A 21,096-nucleotide genomic window follows, 5' to 3' on the forward strand; every position below is an offset into this window, starting at 1 on the left:
TCAATGTCCGCACTGGGTAGAGGAAATTCCATCTCTCATCCTCCATTGAAGCAAACAGGGGTGGATGGAAGGACTCCAGTTGCACAGACTGATTAATGTGGAAGGCTGTGATCACCTTGAGGAGGAAAGCAGTTTGGTGCACAGAGTCACCCTGCTGCCATCCTCCCAAATACGCATGCAGGAACTGTACACAGACAGCGCCTGCAGCTCACTGACCCGCTTAGCGGAGGTGATAGCCATGAGGAAGACTGTCTTCATAGACAGGTACTTCAACTCTATGTAGTGTATGGGCTCAAACGGGGACTTCGTGAGAGCCTCCAGAACAATATGAAGGCTCCATTTGGGGAGAACAGTCCTCCTGGCAGGGCATAATCGTTGAGCGCCTTTAAGAAATGGGTAGCCAAAAGATTAGTGCCCGGAGACGTTGAATCTACAGGGGCATGACATGCAGAGATAGCCGCTAAATACACCTTTAAGGTGGAAGGTGACCTACCAGCATCAAGCAGTTCTTGCAGAAATTGTAAGATTACTGGTATGGGACAGGATATGAGGTTATGTCTTCTAGCCAGACACCAAGCCTGGAAATACCTCCACTTATAGATGTACAAGGACGTTGTGGAGTCTGCCCTAGCATCTGCAACGTACCCACAACCGCATCTAATCCTAGGGCTAACCAGCGGTCCCTTTCAGGGGCCAGACCCATAGCCAGAACCTGCCCAGTTCTGCGTGCCAAAAAGAGCCTTTCGCCTAACTGAGGAGATCCATGCACAGTGGAAACTCCCAGGGTTGGCTATGCAACAGCTGGCACAGGGTCGAAAACCAGATTCTCCTGGGCCACCTGGGGGCCACTGGGAGAACTGACTTTTCCTCTAACCGGACCTTTTCTAGAAAGGCCGGGAGCAGCGGTATAGGCAGGAAAGTGTACAAAAACGCTTTGGGCCACTTGTGTGCTGCTCTTACCTCCCACGCATTTATGTGTAGGGATGTCCAACGATTCGACAAGGGTCTGCGAACTCCTCTACCTGCCCAGACTGCCCCCCTAACCAGAGTTGGGTGCATCTGTCATCAACAATTGGCAGTTGTGTATCACTCCTATCCTTGCGCCTTCACTCAGGTGAGAGACTGGCCTCCACCAGTGTAGAGCTAACCAGCATAGGCAAGACACAGTCAGTCAACTGTGTCTGTCATGCTTGGGGTGCAACCTGAATGCACTGAGCCACACTTGGATCGAGTGCATGTGGAATAACCCTAATCAGGTGGGTGATGAAGCCGCTGCCATCAGACCCAATAATTTTTAACACAACACCAATTGTACCGTGAACCCTTGTTGTACAAGGCCAGACAGTTGAGAATGGCAGCTAGTCCGACAGGTAGGCTTGCATCGTAAGGGAATCCAGCCGGAGACTCAAATAGATCATACTTTACACCAGTATTAATTGGCTCTGGCATCGTTGAGGGTGAGATCCAGCCTCAACAGATGCTTCTTCACAAATCATTATGTCGATCACTGCTCCTTCCTGCGACAGGGCAGATAAACCAGTTGTCCAGTTAATTCATCACCCTGATCACTTGCAGCTGCAAGGGAGCTAGGACGGCACCCATGCACTTTGAAAACGTGCTGGGGGGCTAAGGAAAGGTCGAATCAAAGCATGGAAAACTCAAAGGCAAAACAGAAATACAATTCCTCAACCGCTGGTCCAAAGGAATGGTCAGGGGAGGTAGGGGCTGCTTTTGAAGGAAGGAGCCACCTTCCCATGAGGTCCCCATAGAATTGTATCATAGTCCTCCTCAGCAATGCTGAAATCTGATTCTGTAACATCCGGGGCCACTACCGGTGCAGGTGGGGTCAGCTCCGGGGCCGGCATTATCAGCTGAGCTGGGGCCAGAGCAAGGGCTTGGCTTCCAACGCTGCTTACTACTCAGCCGTGCTAGCAAGGGACGTTGTGCAGGATTTGAAAGCATGGAATTTAGCCATGCTTGATGTCTGCACAGCCCCAAGGGCGTCGTTTAAACACCGGAGGGTGTAAACTTGTGTACTGAAGCACTCAGGCACCAAGGGTGCTGAGGGCATTGAGTGAGGTAGAATACAGTACTCGTGCACTAAGTGCAGATGTTATTGACATGCTGTGGCGCTAAGCAACGAGCCATGGAGCATCTAAACATGAGGGCGTCGATGATAGTTTTATCCTCTCGGTGGGCGGGACCTAGTGCATCATCCCAGGAAGGGGCCTATCAGCAGCTCTGGTATAGAGAGCTCAGCAATACCTACGGCAATGGGCAGGCATATCCCATACGTAATGTCTTGGTGGTCGTCTTCAAATTGAAAGGGAACGAAAACTACAAATCTATTCAAAATTGGTCAAACCCTAAATAAATCAATAACAAAACAAAAAAAGAGATGTATTACAGCACTTCTTAGTATAGGCACTTTTAAAACTTGTTATGAAACTCAAAAAAGAAAAAAAAAAAAACAACATAAAATAAAATATATATACTAGATGCAACAAAATAAATCCTGTGAAGGATTTCTCTCAATTGAAAGGAGGCTGAATTAAAGTAATTGAAGAAACACGATTATCATCTTAAACAATTATCAAGTATAGGTTTTCAGTAGAAAATATAATCATGAAACACATTGATAATATTTCAGGATAAAAGCTTATTGTCTTAATGCTGATTGTCATGAGGAGCATGCCCAGTGAAAGCCACAGGGTCGGTCGCTTCCAGGGGCATGGAGTGGATAGATACCAGGAGGAGGCTGCACTTCAGAACCTTTCAACTAAGCATTTTAATGGAGTGGGGATCAGCGATGAGGTTTCTCATACTGATGATAAAGGTTTCTGCGACCCAGGTGATTCCACACACAGGATTATGTGGGAAGTATTCATTTACGGAATTTTCTGGAATACAGTCTTTTCTTTGCATTTACTCTCTGCAATCACACTTTGCTAATGATTTCAAAGCAGGTGGATGGGCAGACAAATGGCTTATTGTGGATAGAACTGTGCTGTAGTTATTGTCTGAAGGCAGGCTTGATGAAACCCATTTTAAAATACTTAAACCCGTCACGCTCGACTGTCTACGCATTGAGAAGTCTGTGGTTAGTGCTGGGGTGCTAAAAATGTCTTAAGATGTCATTTATGCCAGAATATATTTTATGAAGTGGCAGTTCTAACTATAATATCAGAAATAATTGAACTTTAAAGGAGTGCTAACTAAAGCAAAATCCCTAGTCTTACTGTTATTATCTCCTTTGGGTATGCACATGCCTGATGACTTGTGAATTGTGATTGTGTGTGGTTCTCTCTCTCTCTCTCTCTCTCTCTCTCTCTCTCTCTCTCTCTCTCTCTCTCTCTCTCTCTCTCTCTCTCTCTCTCTCTCTCTCTCTCTCTCTCTCTATCTCTCTCTCTATATATATATATATCTATATAGAGATAATATATATAATATCATATATCCTTATATATATATATATATATATATATATATGAGACTTCTGGAAAGCAGGCTTGTGTCATTAGGACTAATGGTTTCCAATCACTTCAAAAGGTCTCCTGAAATAAGAGCACATGTGCAGGAGAAGCACAGTGTTTCAGTCTGTAACATACCTTTTAAAGGAGGTGTAGCAGGGGTTTGTGTGGGTGAGTCACTGATGCACACTGAGCCAGAGATATTCTTTGCTATGCCACCCAGGCGCACACTTTTAATTCTTTTCTACCAACAATAGTATTTTGCTTTATTTTGGTTGGCCACAGTTCTTGGAGCACTTTATAGAAAATAATGAAAACAAAACAATCAAAGGAAAATAAAACACACTACAAAGAAAAAACTGCAAATATCTGCAGTGTCTTTCTACCTCCGCTAGTGTACAAGTCTAAATGACACTCCCCATCTCTCACTGTTATGGGGTTGTCCCAATCCCCCTGAGCTAAACAATACAATGTCCCAGGGACAGTACTTGCTCTGTATGGGTACATGTCCAAAGTGGCTGCAGTCTCCAGCCGCCTTTGTTGCCACTTTCTTTTTATCGCTCCACAACTGCCTGCTCCTGTCACAAGCACTGGCCCTTTTTGGCGTGCTCCCTCCAAACACTTTCCTCATTCAAATTCACCCGCCAGAGCTTCTGCTGGCTTGTATACTGTAAGAGCTCACAGAGGCATTTGTCATTTTTATGGGTTGGATCATCCCCACTCACCCTCTGTGCATCACTGTTATGACTGTCAGGCGGGTCAAGATGGGGCTTCCGACCCCCCAACTTATTCTTTCTGGTTTATACCACAGTACACTTTAAAATTACATGAAATACTTGTGGTATAAACAGATTATATTATCTACAGTATTGCAAATCATGAGTTATGAATGGCAAAGCAAAGAGTAGGGTGTTCTTGGTTTTTTTTGGCGATGACAGAACTGTTCATGATAGCCCTCAAAAATGTATTAAAACACATTTCAAAAATCCTCTTTTTAACTGCCATGTGTAAGCGATAGTTATTTGACATTGTTTTTCCTTGAAATGAAGATGCAGTGTGAACAAAAGTAGCTTCCAATCTTAGTATAATATACGTTTTAAAATTATTTTATGGTGTTCGCAAGTAGTGTCTAGAGAACTCTAAGTGCCGCCACTGAACACCCTTCTTCATTCCATTCAAATCATTTTACAAGCTGCCACCCCACCTACACTGTACTCTCTGTGTATATCAATCTAGTGGTGGGGCTGAAAAAGTTGACAAGTAACATTGTTACATGATGTAAATGGAATGAGGTCTGTTCAGTGCCAGCACTTCAGATGTTCTAGACAAGCTCAAAGCAGCTTGAAGACATGTAAAGGAAGATTCAGACTCCAATATTGGCGCAACGGAACCTTTTAATTCCAGTGGAATTTTTTATTATTTTTTATTGTTTAGAACCTAAAAATGCATTTTGTTCACAGCACTGACACTACACAAAAAAGATGACACTTAATTGACGACTAACATTTATTTTTGAGAAGTTAACAGAAATTAAAAATACTGCCATTTGAAAATAAATTATTATATCCTAGGTGCCGGGATTGAACAGCCCTCATTCCATTCAAATCATGTGACAGTGTAGCCTCCTGTCCAGCTCCACCTATTCTGTTTATATGTACTGTATATGCAGAATAAGCTGAGCTGAAAAGTCACATTGTCACTTGGTTTGACTGTAACGAGAAAGGCTTACACTTTAAAATATTATGCACTCAAAACTCCTCACCCCGTACAGTTTAATCTCTGCTGAAAGCGTGTAATAATACTGTATTAATAAGAATTAAAGACACACAAGTGAAATGGTTTATCCAGGTTTATTTCTTCTTTTGTTATCAAAGACAATGGCCAGTAGCGTAAATCTTTTTATGACCTACACATTTTTTTTTTTTTTAATTTAGGTGTGGTTTAAAACTTGTAAGAAGGGTAAAAGTAAAAAAAAAAAAAATCAGACAATTTCTGGAATCTTTCCATTGACACAATTGTAACCAACACTAGCAGTACTGGCAGGACCAAATTTAGACTCGACGATAACTCAGAGTACAGTTTAGCAATAATAATAATAATAATAATAATAATAATAATAATAATAATAATAATAATAATAATAATAATAATAATAAAAAAGCCATTTAGTTTTTTCCATTTTTTTCCAGGCACCAAGTTCAGGAACACACACATACACACGACAAATAAAACCGTTCCTAATTACACATTAAAAGCACAAAATGGCAGTCTGACGAAGGTCTGAGGAGAATAAAAAATAGCAGACATGATGAATGCAACAGTGTAAATAGTAAAAAGACATGGTAGGTGGGTGAGTTTTTGAAGGGCACATTTGTTGAGAAAGAGGTGTAAGGATGGGTAGGTAAGGATGTCCATAAAAAAACAAAACATAACCATTTGTCCATCTCCAATCTTAGTCCTGGCTACAATAGTCCATTCAAAATGTTTAAAAAGGATATTATTTGCAATCCCTTGTGTTATTTTTTTGCAGTACATGTTACAACTTAAAGAAGTCCACCCATTCCACTTTAAATGGGTGGTTAGAGAAAAAATCCCAACTGGCTTTACCGCTGTGTTATCACAGTCTCTTTCTTGGCTACTGTGGTAGCTGCTTATCAGCCTCAGGATAGGTTGGGTATTTCACAGTCTCTATCTTCTCCTTCACTTTGTAGGAGGGGTAAAGCCCCGTTCTTCCCATTTTGCGGTTCATCCCTTTGGAGTAGCCGTCCCAATGGTTGCCAGCCACCCCGATCACATCGCCGGGCTCCAGCACTATCTCCTCTCCAGTCCGGGGTTGATGTGGGTAGATGGCTATCTGGTTGTGAGCGTTCTGGCCCCCGAAGTAGTAGATGTCGTCCAGCGAGTGGAAGTGCGAGGAAGCGTCGGGGTGCAGGGTCTGCATGATCTCGTAAGCGACTCGACAGACCTGCAATAGAGTGGGAGTGTTAGGCAGTTCATGGAAACAGCAAGATCCTTGCAGCGAGTTGAGATAAATGCTCTTAATGTCCTGCATCACAACAAGACAGTCCTACCTGTGAGGAGAAGGTGCACACCAGAAAGTCTGTCTGGGATAAGAAGTGAATGTCCAGAATGACGCCTCGCAGGGAGTTCTCGGTGTATCGATTGTGCAGACCAGCAGACCACGATATGGAGTTGTCGCTTATAAACTCATAATCTTTATACCTGCAATCCAAAACAACACGTTTGAGAGACTTTAAAAAATATTTAAATGACAAGGACTGTATGACTTAGCTGCAGATTTCCACTTCCAACTTCCTTGAAGAATCTAGCTACTATTTTACCACCTTGCAGACTTGTCTAAATGGTACTGTCCTGGCGCACCACTCTCTAAACTATTTGGAAGTGGGTCTAATATTGGATAGTAATAGGTAGCTATAGTCACTTGAACTAAACTGCAATGGTGAAGAAAAAAATATACAGTGCCTACAGTAAGTATTCACCCCCTTTGGACGGTTTGTTGGTTGTGTTACAACCTGAAATCTTGATGCATTTAAATAGGATTTTTTTTCCCTCTGATTTAAACAACCTACTCAACACTTTGAAGAGGCAAGACAATTTTTATTGTGAAACAACAGTTAATGAATAAACAAAAAAACTGAAATGTCTTGGTTAGATTAGTATTCACCCCCCCTGAGTCAATACTTGGTAGAACCACCTTTGGCAGCAATTACAGCCGTGAGTCTTTTGGTGTAAGTCTCTACCAGGTTTGGACATCTGGATTGTGCAATATTCGCCCATTCTTCTTGGCAAAATTGTTCAAGTTGGATGGGGATCGTCAGTGGACAGCAAGTCTTGCCCCAGATTCTCAATCTCATTCAAGTCCGGGCTCTGACTGGGCAACTCTAGGACATTCACTTTCTTGTTTTTAAGCCAGTCATGTCACTTTGGCTATGTGCTTGGGGTCATTGTCCTGCTGAAAGGTGAATCTCTGTCCCAGTCTTAGGTCTTTTGAAGACTGAAGCAGGTTTTCCTCAAGGATTTGCCTGTATTTAGTTCCATCCATTTCCATTACAAGCTTCCCAGTCCCTGCCGATGAAAAGCATCCCTATAGTACGATGCTGCCGCCACCATGCTTCACAGTAGGGATGGTGTTACCTGGGTGATGTGCTGTGTTGGGTTTTGAATTTAGGCCAAATAGTTAAATTCCAAGCAGGATTTTACACAGGCTTTTTTCAGAAATGGCTTTCTTCTTGCCACTCTTCCATACAGATTTGTGGAGGACCTCAGCTATTGTTGACACACGGACAGTTTCTCCCATCTCAGCCATGGAATGCTGTCTTTCAGAGTTGTCATTTTCTCACACATTGAAAGTGTTGAGTAGGTTGTGTAAATCAAAGGGAAAAAAATCCCATTTAAGTGCATCAAGATTTCAGGTTGTAACACCACAAACTGTGAAAACGTCCAAGGGGGGTGAATACTTCCTATAGGCACTGTAGATCACAGAGAGAGAGAGAGAGAGAGAGAGAGAGAGAGAGAGAGAGAGAGAGAGAGAGAGAAAATTTAGTTGACACATGGTGCACTATAAGAAGAACAGTAATACTCCTTTTCCACCTGCACACCTGAGTTTAGCCGGTGCCAAGTCGAGCAAGCCTGGTACAGGTAGCTTGAGTTGCTTTTACACTAGAGAAAGGCGAGCTGAGCTGAGTCGCAAGTTTATGAAGCATTAGTGTTTAAAGTGGTTTGAAAAAGGTGCCGGTATGCACAACATTTTTTTAAAAATAAGCGTGTGTTGGATGATTTTAGCACATTCAGCCAGAGCTACTGATTACACCGTGTAATAATTTTTTTTTTTTTTTTTGGTTCCTGGGTAGTAAGTTTTATTTCCTAATTGCTTATGCCTCAAAAGTATAGAAAATGGCTATTATTCCCCACAAACTTTGCTTTTGTGACCAGGACAGTGATATTTTGAAATTTACCTATTTTCCAGAACATTCCAGATAGATTCAGTGCTGAGTAAACTTGGAGTAACTTCTAGAACTTTCCAGTAATATAAATAGTAGTATAAATACAGGGGCTTTAAGCCCACCAGTTCAGTTTAGTTCCAGCTGCCTAAGTGGATACATATCTGCATTAGCATCAACAGGCTGCAAGCATCCGACAGACGCATTTTGCTATGTCTGCGGCCAATTTATCAAGACATGAGCGAAAAAGTACTCCGTGGAAGCATCTGCTAAGATGTGTGAGGCCTACAAGGCATATTTCGGCATGCCTGTTGGGGATCAAGACAAACCCTGGGCACCTCATTTCACCTGCGAGCACTGCAAAAAAACTCTGGAAGGTAAGATGGACAATTGTTGCTCGGAATTTTATGTTATAAAATTTGTTAAAATTTTTAAAATTGTAAAAGTTTTTAATTTTAAAATGTTTTACAATTTTCAATGTTATTGAAAAAATATATCATATATGAAAAATGTTGCGAGAATCTCTTACACATTAGTCATGGGTGAAATAAATATATTTTTGTAGGATGGTACAGAGGGGAAAAGACAGCCATGAAGTTCGCTATACCAAGAATTTGGCGGGAACCCACTGACCACTCAAGCAACTGCTACTTCTGCATGGTGGACCCTTCCAAACGTCGGACTGGTAAGAATGCACCTGCTATCACGTGTCCGGACCTTCCTTCATCCATCGCCCCGGTGCCACACTGCCATGAGCTCCCCGTACCCACTCCTCCGGAGAGAGAGCAGCCGTCTTTAGAAGAGAGCAGCAAGTCAGAGAGCGAGGAAGACGTTGTAGATCCAGAAGACAATTTCAGAGGTGGAGCTGAGGAGAGAAACCCATACTACCCCAACCAAAAAGACCTCGACGACTTGATTAGAGATCTTGGTCTCACCAAGTCCGAGCTTTTGACGTCTAGGCTCAAGCAGTGGAACTTGTTGGATGAAAGTGTGCAAGTTGCAGATCAGAGGAAGCATCACCAACCTTTTTCCAGCTTCTTCACCCGTCAAGATGGGCTCTGCTTCTGCCACAATGTGACCAGTCTGTTCGAGGCAATCGGAATCGCCTGTAACCAGAATGAGTGGCGCCTCTTCATTGACAGCTCATCCAGGAGCCTCAAAGCTGTGCTGCTCCATAATGGTAACAAGTACCCGTCTCTTCCCCTGGCTCACTCGGTGCACCTCAAAGAGGATTACAACAGCATCAAGACCTTGCTGGACACCTTGAAGTATGATGAGTACAGCTGGGAGGTCATAGAAGACTTAAAAATGGTAGCATTCCTGATGGGTCTCCAAGGTGGTTTTACCAAGTTTCCCTGCTATCTTTGCCTTTGGGACAGCAGGGACACCAAGGCGCACTGCCACAGGCGGGACTGGCCACAGCGGACCGAGTTCTGTGGGGAGGAACAACGTCAAGTGGGAGCCACTGGTGGACCCCCGGAAGGTGCTGATGCCACCACTGCACATCAAATTGGGCCTTATGAAACCATTTGTCAGAGCTCTAGATAAGGAGTCGGCAGCCTTCAAGTACCTTCAAGACTTCTTCCCTAAGCTGTCTGAGGCAAAGGTCAAAGCCGGTGTCTTCGTCAGACCACAGATAAAGATGATCCTGGAGTGCAATGAATTCCCCAAGAAGCTCACTAGTAAGGAGAAAGCGGCTTGGAACAGCTTTGTCGCAGTGGTTCGGGGCTTCCTGGGCAATCATAAGGCCGAAAACTATGTGGAGCTGGTTGAGACTCTGGTGAAGAACTACGGCACAATGGGCTGTAGGATGTCCCTCAAAGTCCATATCCTTGATGCTCATCTTGATAAATTCAAGGAGAACATGGGAGCGTACTCGGAGGAGCAAGGCGAGCGCTTCCACCAGGATATACTGGACTTTGAACGCCGCTACCAAGGACAGTATAATGAAAACATGATGGGAGACTACATTTGGGGGCTGATTCGTGAAAGTGATTTACAGTATAATCGTAAATCTCGAAAAACTACTCACTTCTAAATCTTTTGTAGTCATTTTTGTAAGGCCTGCAAAAAAAACAGCACAAATAAATCATCAGAGACTCAGTGCTAGAGCTCTATATATACAGTGTTGTATGTTCGAAGCAGCGCCAAGTTTAAAATCCAAATGCAAGCTTTGTTCATGTTGCACATTCAATTTTGGCATTGTTAAAATTCATTTTACTGCTTACGTTTTGGAGGTACTTGGGATGTGCCTCCAATTGGTTTTGCTCTTTGTGAGGCTGTGTGCATCAAGGCTAGCTTCATGTTGCACATCACCAGTGAAATTAGACAATCCACTTGTGAAACATGCTTAGCCAGTGTTTCTGATTCAAAGCTCCCTTGTGTCTTAAGAGTGGCTAGGTCCCGATAATGAATAGAGAATGAATATTGAGTCTAGAGGCCTTAACTTGGCACCTGAAAAGTGCACTGGATAATCTCTTCAGCTGAGATATAGAAAACTGGCTTGAGTTCTGATATTGCACTTGAAAACTGCCAGGAAATATCATTGGGCTTTTCCAAGAAGAAATCATAGTGAAGTGAAAACTTTTAACACCAGGACTACTAACTCTGGGATCATTTAACATTTAAATGTTATCGATGTATGTTATCCATCCAAGTTCCAACAAAGTAGTAATAACTGGTTCAACTAGAGAGCTTTCTCAATGTGTTAAAGATACAGTTACTACTTATTTTTGAATACAGTCTTGCTACAGGTGAATAGCTGTTTTTGGCTACCGCTGTACATATTTAAATAGGGAAGTATCTGTTCAAGGATGCCAAGATATTTAGTGGCGGAGTGTCCCGTCCCTTTGTGTTTATTAATGTTTTATGTTGTATGTAGTGTGTTAATGTTGGTGTTTATGTATAAAATACAGGGGATATAAATATGGGTTATTGAATCCCAGCACAATTGTATATATATAGATGCACAAAGCACTCACTCAGGCTTGTGTGTTTGGGAAGTGAAGAACTGATGAGAGAGAGGAGAGTTCATTTAAAATAATATAGCAATTGCTACAGCATGCTGGAAGTGCCAGCACGGTACTTGTTTGTTGGGTTCGTCCATGTCCGTTTTGCGCTTGTCTGTTTGAACAACGTGCCCTTTATTTTCAGTGTTGTGTAAATATACTGAGAGCCACGGCTCAGTTTTCACCAGCCAGTCCTTATTTGGGAGTCTGTGTTCTTCCAGGTCTGACGTCACCGCAAGCCATCCTGGTCACAGAGTCTTTTTGGGAAAAACTGGATGATAAAAGATCCACCCATAATCATTCTACATTCCTAAATGTGAGGTGGCTTGAACATTAAAAATGGATGGGGAACCACTGCATTTGTGAGGTGGCTTGATCATTAAAATATTTTTCCTGCTTAAACAGGAGACAATTATGTATTCAAGGATAGCAAAATATTTAGTGAGCAAGGGTTCTTAGTGGGGGAAAAGCTGGGTGCTAAAAACAGGGCCCAGTGAAAGGGCAGGGACTAACGCCACAGTGTTATGTGAACCGCTGTTTCTGTGGTTGGTAGGCTTACTTTGTTTTTGCTTCCTGTAGCAGGGAGGGGTCATCTGTGGCCAGGTATACCCGCTTCTTGTCGATGTGCATCCTCCGTCCAAGCATCTGGAAGTGCTCCTCTACCTGAACCATGTACTCTTCAATAGGGTGGAAGGCAGCTTCAGTTCCCACCTTGTCAGTCCTTCGGACATGAACCCTGCCGACAAAAAAAGGGGAGGAGGTTCACAGGATTTCAAAATACTTTTACAAGTATTCAGCAGTGTGCATGTTTATTAGAACACCCCATTGCTGCTTCTGTTATGATTTGTTGTGCATATGAAATCAAAGCACTGTACCTGAAAATCTTGGAAAACTGTCAAAAAAGGCAAATCTGTGATTTATTTAATTTAATTGATGACTTCAATAGGCCAGATGCAATTAATTTAACACTAGAACCGCCACCACAGTCATTTTGATGATATACAATCCTGTTGTTATCTCTACTGTACCTGGCAGCCATCAATTCCTTTGTTTTGTACAAGGAATGCACCAGGGAAAATATCAATAGGAGAGATTTTATCTTGAAGCTAGCCACAGCGCTTCAGCAGCAATTTCGATCAGAAACTGCAAAGCAGCAGAGTGCTGCAGCTCACTGGTATCAGTGCTGCAGAGTGACACACGCAAGAGAAAACATATGTTACTATGTTACTTTCGTTTTAAATTAAAAATAACTTTTGTCTTTTCAGTTTTGTATGTACACATACCTGTATTTTCATTTTTGAAGTAGTGCAGCCGGTGAGTTTAAATAAACAAGTATCGTGCTGGTCCCACCAGCACGTAATAGCAATTGATATCAAACTCCAATATCGTTTCTCCTCCTCTCTCTCCTGTTCCCAACTCACCGAACACCCAACCCCAAGTATGTGAAAACATGCTGCATATATGCTGCTGTACCGAGACTCGACTGCTAACCAATCATTCAATTGGAGTCTCGGTGCAACTGCACGTGAATTAATAAAAGTGCAATTCCCCATGCTCACATGTTATTTCTTTTTACTTGCACGTGAAGTGCTGTGCAATCCTCGTGCCTAAATACAAATATATATTTTAAACACTCTTGTTACACAGACCCGTTTATATCCTGTGTACCGATGACTACACACCAACATTAAAACACAACACATAACACAAAATATACACAGGGGCGGGCACTTTGCCACATAAACCTTTTTATGTTTAATTGTTCATTTAAATACGTCGTTTTGGCTGTGCAGACTTTTCATACTTTGTCTTTCATTTTAATACTGATGCTGTTTAAAATGTAACCGTCACTACGACTGCCAGCGGCGGTTTTAGGTATGAGTAAAACCGCGGAAGTTCTGGTGTTAAATAGTAAGAAACAAGGAACACAAAGCCATAAATGGTAAAATGCATGAGACTTATTAGAAGTTGCATAAGAAGCACAAAGTGGTCTAACATTTTAACAAATGAGTGCCTATTGTTTCTATAGCACTGATTTACTGACCGGAAATTGAAATTCTCACACCCAGAGATGGTGTATAACGGATATACATGACAAATCTAATGAATTTGCACACTACTGTAGTCTTGTGTTTTCAAACAGTTTTTTAACATCTTATTTCAGCACAAGCTTTAGTCACCTTGAGCTTGTTTAGTAAGTTTACGTCTTAAATGAATTCTAACCAAGGCTTTAAATGTAATTTCTGTACCTCATTAGCATGTGCAGAATTTACAAACAAAGAATACTTTATGTACCTGTTAACCAATTTTTATTAACTCAATCAACTTTCCACTTCACAAAACCTTTTTTTAGGGAATGTTTTTTGACGGTTTGCTGTTTCTTCTTATTTTTTCAAGGGATTTGACCGCTCTGGTTCTCTAAATGAGAGCACCCACAGTCAGAAACTCCACAGTTACTGCAGATTTCAGATTTCCATTTGAATCTATATGTTATCAGTGCAGTGTTTTCCCTTAGATTATGCTAACAATGTGTTGTGTATTTGGAAAAAATGCTTAGTGATACATTCTTAAAGATATTTACTCCAAATCTTCACATTTTCCTCATTAGCACATTTTCTGTCTGAAAGAATTTGCATTTCTAAAAGAAATAACAATTTTAGACTAACCACAAGCCCCTTAAATTGAATATCTGCGTTGTTCATGTCTGGGTTGGTAACTTTATTGGGTGCATTTCTGGTATCTGAAATAAATCACGCTAATGACAATTTGGAGTAAATGGCTTTGAGTATCAGCCCTTAAAGGATGTGATATGACAGCGTGCCATTTACACCATGGCACAGCAGGGACACACACATTCAGTTTGCATGACAGTCAATATTAAGTAGGTAAATGTTTATCTATATCTTAGTAATGATAATAAAGCACATTCATGAATGTACTCATTCACAGTTAAACTGTCAGTTTACATTGAAACATTGATCTCATTTGATGAGATCTTTAAATGTAAATATTTTTCCACTCCAGTTTATCATTAACTATTGCCTCATTGATCATATTTTCTCACAGACTGGCAATAAAAAAAAAACCTTTTTAGAACAAAGTGGGATAGAATGATTTATGACAATATGCCCCATTACTAGCCAGGGTAATGCATCAGGCAGTCATTTCTCAACAGGCTCATTCATGAAACAAACACCATTATTTGCTTTGAAAATTAAAATTTTATTGAAAACTCAGGCGTGTAGTGAAAGAAATGTATTTTCTCCCAGTCAGGGGGTTCCTTCTTAATGCACCCAATGACATCAGATCATTCTTGACATTGATCAGTCATACTTTATTCCTTGAAGTATCTGCATGTTTAACTTGAAGACAGCTTCACAATCACAGTCTGGATTACATGGTATACTATTTTAGACAGCAATATCCGAACACCCTGCCTAATGTGGTAAAATCATATCCAAGTGTAGTAAATTAACAAGATAGAGAGACACAGACAGACAGACATACAGACAGACAGATAGGTCTTAAGGATCCAAGTGATTCAGCCTAAATAACATGACTAGGTAGCCCATTTCTTTGCCTCACCACTCTCTCCCAGAACAGAAGATGTCAAATAATATGCACACCTTTAATTATAAAAATGTATTTTTATTTTGTATTTTTTTCGGTGGTTTATCAATATAACACTGATTTATTTTTTCATCTTGTTTTTTCTTGTAATGCCTGGAAAAGCTAAGCTGAGGATGGCTCATTATTGCAGTAAACTGTTGTTTAGTTCACTTTGGTTCTACCTGGTGGAGCCAGTATCTCAATAACATACTGGACCTGCTATGTACCATACGCTGCCTTTTGCCAGGTACAGCTGATCCGGACAGTCTGGGTAAGATGTAGTTACAGACGGCTGCATTCCACTGTCATTTTGCCATGTATAGCTGACTGAGGAAGCAATAATGTGGCGATAAAGGTTTTAATAGCAATAGCAATCAATCCCCTGCTGCCGCAGAATTTATGCATTTTCTTCAAACATTTAAGTTTCTAACTGTGACTTCCAGCTGCTCTTGAATATGGTTTTCCGCTCAAATTTTGAGGAGAGCTGTTGTTTCCAGGGCTGTGTTCAAAGGTTTGAAGGTCTGCTTGTTAGCCAGGTGTTCAAAGGTAATTCTAAACCTTCAAATTTTCATCAGGCGGCAATTCACGCATGTTTTTACTCTTTAACAGAAACCGTTTGACAATGTGTGAATAATATAAATCACACATTAAATGTTGCTCATGTGTAGAATTCAGTCTTTTGATTTGTATAATGCAGATTACTAAAACAAAAATAGTTGTATTAAAATCCACTTCCAAATCGTTATACATAGCAACTCTATATGGTGCTGCAGACATGCATTAGAGTAGGATATATTATGCCAAACTACTGGGGCGGTACCTATAGCAGTTGTATTGCTTCAGTAAAATATATCTTGAATTCCTAGTGGACAAGGCAGTGTAAGAGAAGTGCTATGGTAGAATAAGTATGAAAGACTAACACGAATACTGACCCCCCACGCTCCCCAGCACGTGTTATCCAGAGGCAGAACTTTAATTTCTTCATTCAACATCTCGATAGCAATGCGTTGTATTGCATAAGCTGCATTGTAAGAAATGTCTCAAACCCTCTGCTGTTTGGGAATTTTTTTGTTCAATATCCATACGACCTAAAAAAGCTGAATGTAAACGGCAAGCGACGCACATATCATGGAGGAACAACCAATCTATAGGATCACTTGTCAAACTGCATGCAAGTTGTTGTTGTTGTTGTTCTTTATTTATTTATTTTATTTTCATTTGTATTAGTAGTAGTATGAAAATAGTAAAATGTGACTGTGACTGATAACCTGCTTGGAACGGTGACTGTTAAATAAAGCTTTGTTTTGATAAAGTTAGCTGCAGCACTTTAATTGGCAGCAATGAGGTGCTGCTGTGCAAGCTTACTGCATATATCACAGCAAACAATGTGTGTTTTTATTTTTATTTAAATTATAAAAAAACATGATCACTGTTCTACATAACATATTTTTAAACTACATATGAATGTTTTATTCCCTGTATATGGATTACCTGGGTTTTTCAATCAGATATAAACCAGTAGCTATGGTGACATCTGTTCTGAACCTTCAAAGGTCAAAATGTACCCTTTGTTACAGCCCTAGTAATTTCTTGTGTCCACGAAGAAACAACTGCGTCGGGTTTGTTTTCAACACAGCCTTTGCTTAGAGACGCCATGTTTACCTAATCACATCTCCAAAAGGAAGCATATACAAGTTAACCCTTTAAGGTCCGTGATCATTCTGGGCCCGTGATAAAAAACGCACTTCATTTCTTTGCAGTAAAGCTTGCAAATATGTATTACTGGATTGGGGAGGGGTTGAATTTCACTGCCTGAGACAGGCATTTCATTTTTAAAGGGCGGAGACAGTCATGTCTATTATTGCTTAAGTATACATGTTAAAAAGGCACACCCATATTGATAAATGCTGAGGTAAAAACGCAGTAAAACAGGTCACTCTGCATCTGTGTGGGGAGATTCTTACCCTATTATTGGGTGCTTAAAGCCCATTTTCCTGGTGGCTTCCTCAATTTCCTTCTCTAGCCAGGGCTGTGGTCGAATCAGGTACTTGACGAACTGTGAGACCCACCACACAGACGGGTCACCATGAAGACGGTCCAGCCGGTCAGCGAGGTCTTCTGGGATAGCTAGCGGCAGGTAGGGGGGGCGAGGGTGCAGACTGTCTACGATGGGCAGCTCTACGACTTGTACATCCCTGTCATTGGCTTCACCTGAAAGAAGGAAGATGTCCCGATTAGTACAGCACACAACAGCTATCTTACAGTAGTTTCAAATGGCATGTGAATGGCTTTGTCTATATTTCCTTAATTAGTGGATGCTGTCTGAAATGGAGGAAACACCTTCCAAGACTGGTCCGGTTGAGCTGGAATGATTCAATTTTCAAACAAAATGTGATACTGTTAGCACAAAGACTGCAAAATAACCATGCAGAGGAGCAATGGGGTGCAAAACAACATTCCATTGATGGCATATTTTAAATCATATATTCCTAGTATCAACTATTATTCTGAAAGAAGAAAATGTCCATGGAAATGTTATAAAACATGAAAACAAACTTTAGAATGCTTAGGAGGCCTTAAATTAAACTTGTGGATTCTAGTGTTTTTTTGTTTGTTTATTTTTGTTGAGTTATTTCTTTTCATAAATTTCAAATATAGGAGTTAGTAAAAGACTGTAATAAGCAATTTGAAAAATACTCCCCTCAGCAAACCCACCTGCAACAAACAACTATCGAAAAGCCTTTATTACAGTTCATATCCCTGAGACGGAGAAAGTTAAAAAGCTTTAATGAGGAGTTCAATGAATTCAAAGATTAGTATTGCTGGTGCCATCCAATTGATATTCATGCACAAATTAATTTAAAAGAATAAAAAGTGAGCTTGTGCTGCTTTAACTTTGTGAAAGTAACCTTGAGACTTAAGAAAGGTCTTGGGGCACATTTCTGATGTGTGTTTGTTGGTTTGAGAACCCCTCCAGGAAACAATACCCCAGGGAAAGCTTCCTGACAGCTTGATAAGAACGGCACTGACTGCTAAGGTGGAGAGCTCACCAGAGGATCACATTGCAAGGAAATATTTTGGAACCATGATACATACACAGTAGCTCCAAACGTGATTCAGGCATTTACACAAAAGGTCTGGTTTTGATGCTTGGTAACTTCAGTTGTGAAATATCTGACACTGCTCTTGCATTGTTTTCTACGGAGGTTAGCCGTTCTGTTACTCAATAACGTAAATTAAGCATAGCTAGATGATATAAAATAATAACACCTATCGCCAGCTCGAGACCCAAAAGCAAACTCTTTCTGTGAGCGGCAACGATTATTTCAGACTAAGGTAAATGGATACATAAAAATCGGTAGTATAACAGTGATAATGCCATTGCTGTGGCGTGTTGCTCTGTAATAACCAAATCTCCTTGCGCAAATAATGCAGGTTTTACTGACGTGCACAACATAGCTAAGCAAAACAGAACAATTCATTTTTGTTGAAAAGCAGATTTAGTTGGGTTTTGTTTGTGTTTATTTTATTATTTTGATTTAATTGAATCTGCTTAGTTGAATTATATAATTTAAGGTACACGCTAAATGAAAAAAAGTCTTAGAACTGAGGAGCAACTCCTGAATTCAGAATCAAAGCACCTTAACACAGAATTATGAATACATCAAATAAACAATAAGTAAAGGTAGTAGAGTAGCAGCTCTGTGATAATTTCCGTCAGTGATTGTCACAAATCAACTGTTATACTTGCCTGTATGATTTTAACAAACCCATGGCAAATGACCCATGGCTAATATGACCTCCTCTCGGTGCAAATAACTGATTGGGAGACTTCAACACATTTATGTTTATCTGTCATTTCTGTGGCTAGTTTTCGATGACAAACCTAATCGTGGCAAATGCTTTACAATGTCATGCTGCGGAGCAAGGCTAAGCGAGATGCATGAGGTGGCTAATGAGGAGCTGCAGCAGCTTTGCTTCCAGTCTGGCTCTTTTGAAAGGACTGAATTGCACAAGCATGGTTGGAATCCTCCACGGAGATGCTCTCTCTCGCTGCCCGATTCATAACACTCCACTTAGATGTGCAGCCACACTGCTGATTCCAGAGAGAGAGAGAGGGTACGAGCGATGCATTGGAGCTGACAGATGATGAGTGACAACTATTTGTGTTTTAAAGGGGTTTTATTTAATACAACATTTTGGAGGGTGGGTCATTTGAAAATAACAATATACAGTCAAACTTGTTTAATATCACTCCTGCTAATGCCACCCTCTGCTTATTATCCCAGCATTGAAATGACCCACCCAGAATATAATAGGATTGGGCACATCACTCTGGATATTATCACACTCTGGATAACATCACTCACATTTAACAGCAATTGATTTCCACTCTCCTTTATATCACTTCAGGTTTACATGAACGTAAGCTGCTGTATGGTATTGCCAGATTCCAAATATGAAGTACAATAGCACAGCATAGCATACAGACCTCAGCCTTCTTATGCTTTTAATTATTATAGTGTTCTAGACTGTAACAGATTGTACACTAAAAATCCATTTTTGTTAATGAACAGTATTGCGATCAATGCGACATGCAGGACTATACTGGAGTTACACAGCAAAACAGGCATATTTGTTTTATCAACATTATGTGTTTTATGCGTATTTTGCAGGTTATGGGTGCTCTCTTGATAAAGTCGACTGTGCCTATTGTCAGCATTTATGCCCAGTCCTTTTGAAAATGATATTAAAGGGTTTGACTGTACTTAAAATAAAATAAAATGTATATGTAGTAAATACTTGTACAGGTAAAACTAAATCTGCATTAGCTTCTTGCAGGTAATAGAACAGCTTGAGCTTACAAGCATGAGCTGCAGATCAGCATAAATACATTTCATGTTTTCTTGTTTGTTTCTGTGAAAACCTGTGACTATAACTTCTGAATGCTGTGTTGTACTGATCTGAAGATTTGTATACAGCTTCATAATAGAGGGGAAACAAAACAGGCACAATTACAGATTTATATTCCAAACTGTTCAGCCAAAAAAAAAAAAAGGATAGATTTGTAATTTGTAATAGATAGTGTAATTTCCTGAAACCAACAAAGGTTTCATTAATATCAAACTGCATTTCATTCATAAAAATAATAGATTAACGTATAATATATTGAACATAACTTGTGGTTATTTGAAAGAACTCTTGGAAAAATAAGGGAAGGCATTTGTATGACCTTGGTACACCTCAGCATCATTCGAGTAGATCAATAGTAATTGAATTACATGCTGAATAACTTTGTTGAGAGCCTCTCCCACAGCTCTGCATACAAGAGAGAGCACACACCTTGATCCTGACCTGAACCCACCCTGCTTACCTGCCTTCCTGTCTGCTTGTCTTTCAGTCCTTGGCCTCTCTCAATCAATGACTGACAATTGCACCAAATTGTGTTTTCTATGTGGATTAGACGATTGCTTCCCTTGTGACCAGGATCCAGGCTTCAAGAACTTGAATAATCAGCCCTCAAGGCCTCATTGTTTAAACAGCACTGTGAACTAATACAAAATGAAGATGATCCATGTAGACTGGTATTTACAGTAATAGTATGCACACAACATAAGACCATTTTGTCCCTGGACAGTTAACCTATGCTATGCAAGGAATTAATTATACTAGGATCGTGCAGACTCAATAGTTATTGTGTCAATTGCAATGACTGATGAAGCGGTACTGTAGGTTTACAAATGGCATTGGTAATAATGAGGCATACCTCCAGCATTTCCATAAATAAGGATGTACCTCCCCCAACCTCTGATGAATTCCTAGGAATCGGATCAAGCTGGTAGGTCATCAGTCTTTGCTGTGGGACACTGGAATATGCTTCCATAAGCATTACATGCTGCTGTGTTCAGCGTCCATGTACTGTAATTGCCTTTCTAATTATATTATAAACATGTTACTTCTGCAGGATTAGAGGGGGAAAGTATTCAAGGTCCTTTTCTGAATTTAGTCAAGTAGAATCAGTTTGAGATGCTATTAGGATTTGCATAT

At 40.6% G+C, this 21,096-nt stretch overlaps 1 protein-coding gene across 6 annotated transcripts in view; it reads right to left on the reverse strand.

Moving 5' to 3' along the window:
- Nucleotides 1-5,305: 5,305 nt before the first annotated feature.
- LOC121330142 (alpha-(1,6)-fucosyltransferase) overlaps nucleotides 5,306-21,096 on the reverse strand; it is a 286,595-nt gene continuing 270,804 nt past the window's right edge. For all 6 annotated transcript variants that reach the window (XM_041276439.1, XM_041276437.1, XM_041276438.1 and 3 more), the window contains 4 exons: nucleotides 17,013-17,259; nucleotides 11,999-12,175; nucleotides 6,542-6,692; nucleotides 5,306-6,435 (listed from right to left, as the gene is read on the reverse strand). In XM_041276439.1, coding sequence (XP_041132373.1) covers nucleotides 6,106-6,435; nucleotides 6,542-6,692; nucleotides 11,999-12,175; nucleotides 17,013-17,259 — 905 coding nt within the window. In that variant the 3' untranslated portion in view covers nucleotides 5,306-6,105. The remainder of the gene's footprint in view (nucleotides 6,436-6,541; nucleotides 6,693-11,998; nucleotides 12,176-17,012; nucleotides 17,260-21,096) is intronic.

The sequence above is a fragment of the Polyodon spathula genome, chromosome 17 (assembly GCF_017654505.1).
Source record: "Polyodon spathula isolate WHYD16114869_AA chromosome 17, ASM1765450v1, whole genome shotgun sequence".
Lineage (NCBI taxonomy): Eukaryota > Metazoa > Chordata > Actinopteri > Acipenseriformes > Polyodontidae > Polyodon > Polyodon spathula.